The sequence below is a fragment of the Chelonoidis abingdonii genome, chromosome 11, assembly GCF_003597395.2.
Source record: "Chelonoidis abingdonii isolate Lonesome George chromosome 11, CheloAbing_2.0, whole genome shotgun sequence".
Classification (NCBI taxonomy): domain Eukaryota; kingdom Metazoa; phylum Chordata; order Testudines; family Testudinidae; genus Chelonoidis; species Chelonoidis abingdonii.
The window spans coordinates 17,188,293-17,191,585 of NC_133779.1; the positions used below are offsets into that span (position 1 = coordinate 17,188,293).

Sequence of the window (3,293 nt, forward strand, 5' to 3'; positions counted from 1 at the left end):
TACATGTACCAAAATACTTCAATAAAAATTCTATCTGTATTATTGCAAACACTTTCATCGTCAAAATCTTTTGGTAGCTGTTCTAAATTATAACAAACACAAACGAACAAGAAATCTATGCAAATGCGACTTCTCCTGCAGCTGTGCATCTGCCTAGTCACCCACACTTCCCAACACCCTGGTCACATGAGTCAGTCCCTGTAACGTAAATTTTTTAATTCAGACACTAAAGCAATGACGGTAAGTTAAGGCCGCGTGTGATCACCCCCCCCCCCAGGTCTCTCGGGGCTCTTCGAGACGGGACTCCATCATGCCAGCAGCGCCACCCCTGATGCCTCCGTCATGAACCTCATCTCGGCGCTGGAGTCGCGGGCCCCCCAGCCCGGCCCCTCGGCCTCCTCGCTGCTCTCCCAGTTCCGCACCCCCTCCTGGCAGACAGGTACATGGGGGTGGGGAGAGCCCCCCAGGGGGCAGGGCCTGTACAGGGACACTCCCAGCTGGGGCGGGGCATGTGCCCCTCCCCGGGGAAGGGGGGCTGCGTGGTGGGGAAGGTAGAAGTTTGGGGGGAGAGGGAGATCCATGGGGAAAGGGAGGAGTGTGGGGAAGCTGTTGCGGGAGGGGGTTTCTTTCCCTCTGACTCAGCCCTGACCCCTTTCGGCCAGCCCCACTGGTCCCAGCGTGGGGGGCAGGAGCTTGCGTCCCCAACCCCCAAGTGTGTGATGAGTTTGTGGGTTTCTGGGCTGCTCCCCTGATGGAATGGGGGACAGAGGGGGGATTCCCCCTGGACAGGGGGCAGCGGTGAGTGTGACCTCCCACCCCACTCCCACACTGCTGGGGAGGTCCTGGCTGCAGGGAAGGGGGGTGGGACGCAGTCCCTGCCCCCCAGGTTTTGGCTGTTCCCCACAGCCCCAGAGGAATCTGCATTCTGACCCCCCCTCCCCATCCCACCCCCAAGGCACCAATCTCTGTGTGACACCCCCCAGCAGAGTCCTGTGAGTGAGAGCTGCTGGTTCCAGGAGCTGGAAGGTGGGGGAGGGGAGCAAGGGTCACTGGGGCTGGGGAGTGGAGCCTAGTGGTTAGAGCAGGGAGTGGGGCTCAGAGCCAGGACTCATCTGGGAGTGGGGCCTAGTGGGATTGGGGGCTGGGCATTGGGGTTCAAAGACTGGGCTCTTGTAGGCTGCATTTCGGGGGCAGGGGCTGTGTGGGGTGGTGCCCGCCTGGCCTGCTCCTCACCCGCTGCGGTGCATTTCCTCTGCCAGCAGCTGCACTGCTGCCTTGGTGCATGCTGGGGCTCTGCTGCATGTATCCTGGAGACAGGTGCACCTGCGGGGTGGGGGCGGGGGAGGTGCAGGCATCTATCTGCAAGCAGAACCCCCCTGACGTGGACAATGCATCTGCACACAGCGCAGAGATGCTCCGGGGTGCAGCCTGCAGGGCTATGCAGGCACCGCATGCCCAGCTGCCTGCGGCCTGGCATGTGCCTGGTAGACGCAGTTGCCTCTGGATGGTGAAGGGAGTTTTTGGTGCTGCTTGCACCCTTCTGCCGATTGCTGCACCTGTGTGGCACATGCCTTCCCTTGCTGGTGTGGGCCCCTGCACTTCCCAGGCGTTTGCTGCATGGCGCATGCGTCCTGCTGGAGGTGGTTGCATGTGCATAATGTGTGCCCTTGCATCTCTCTGGAAGCTGTTGCTTCCCAGCATGGTGCATACCTTTGCCACACGGTGCATGCACCTGCTCGGTGAATGCATTTGCAAGGGCACAGGCAGCTCTCGGCAGGTTTTTGCACCTCCAAGGTCTGTGCATTTACAGTAGTGCATGCATTTCTCTGCAAGAGGTCCCTGGGTGCAGCCCATGCATTCCCTCTGTGGGATGTGTATCCTTCCATGGAGAGATTTGCCTGTATAGGACATTCCTTTGCATGTCTCTGCAGGCAGTTGTATGCATATGGTGCATGCATTTCCCATGCTAGCTGGAGCTCTCCTGCTCCTGCACAATGCATCTATTTGCGGTGATGCCTGCATCAATCTGCAGCAGGTTGCATCCCATGTTGCATGGAATTGTGCATGCATCTCTGCAGCAGGGGACATGCTGGTGTTGCATGCAATTGTGCATGCATCTCTGCAGCAGGAGGCATCTTGGTGTTGCAAGCAATTGTGCATGCATCTCTCTACAGCTGGGCGCATCCCCGCACTGCATGCAATCGTGCATGCATCTCTCTGCAGCAGGGCATTCACTGCCTACTGCATCCGCCCCTTGTACAGAGGATTGCAGCCACATCGTGTGAGGATTGCCACAGTGCATGCATCGCTCAGCGGGCCTGGACCTGGGCAAATCCCATGCATTTGCGCCACGGCGCATACCTCGTTCTCCAGATGGCTGCATGCGCCTGGGGTGTTCATTTGCCTCTCTGGAGAGGGTGCAGCTTTGCCCTGGCTCACGCCTGCATCTGTCCGCAGCCAGTTGCATCGAGGGCCTGCAGGACCCTGCAGCCTGGGCTGAGCCTTCGCTGCATGGCACGTGGATCCTTTGGCTCCGAGTTGCGCCTGCCCAGCATTGCATGCCCCAGCGTGGCCCTAGGCCACCAGGAGGAAGGGAGCATCCGAGGGGTTCAGTGCTGGGTGCAGCACCGGGGTGGGGGGCGCAGCTGAGAACTGGGACTCCTGGATTCTCTTGTAACAAGGAGAGGGGTGGACTTGCTGGGCAGAGCTTAGGGTCTGATCGGGGTTCGGTTTCCAGCTGGGAAGTTCCCTCTGTTTAGTAGGTGGTTGGAAAAATCTAAATCTGTCTACACACCTCTCGGGGGTGGAGGGGAGCCCAGGGGGCTGCAGGTCGGGAGTGAGGGGCACCGGTAGGGCTGGGGGCCCAGGGCTGGGCTGGCAGGGGCTGCGGGTCACGAGCAAGGGGCACCGGCAGGGCTGGGGGGCCCAGGGCTGGGCTAGCAGGGGGCTGCGGGTCGGGAGTGAGGGGCACCGGCAGGGCTGGGCTAGCAGGGGCTGTGGGTGGTTGGGAGTGAGGGGCACCAGCAGGGCAGGGGGGAGCCCAGGGCTGGGCTAGCAGGGGCTGTGGATTGGGAGTGATGGGCACCGGCAGGGCTGGGGGGCCCAGGGCTGGGCTGGGCTAGGAGGAGGCTGTGGGTTGGGAGTGAGGGGCACCAGCAGGGCTGGGGGGTGGCAGGGCTGGGCTGGCAGGGGCTGTGGGTCGAGAGTGAGGGGCACCGGCAGGGCTGGGCTGGCAGGGGCTGTGGGTTGGGAGTGAGGGGCACCGGCAGGGCTGGGGAGCCCAGGGCTGGGCT

The 3,293-nt window shown here is 61.7% G+C and overlaps 1 protein-coding gene across 1 annotated transcript in view; it reads left to right on the forward strand.

Annotated features, from left to right (window-relative positions):
- The first annotated feature begins 270 nt into the window (after positions 1-270).
- The window catches only part of PRR12 (proline rich 12), a 20,090-nt gene continuing 17,067 nt past the window's right edge, over positions 271-3,293 (forward strand). The window contains exons 1-2 of the mRNA XM_075070541.1: positions 271-439; positions 2,553-2,561. Of these exons, the coding sequence (XP_074926642.1) occupies positions 343-439; positions 2,553-2,561 (106 nt within the window). The 5' untranslated portion in view covers positions 271-342. The remainder of the gene's footprint in view (positions 440-2,552; positions 2,562-3,293) is intronic.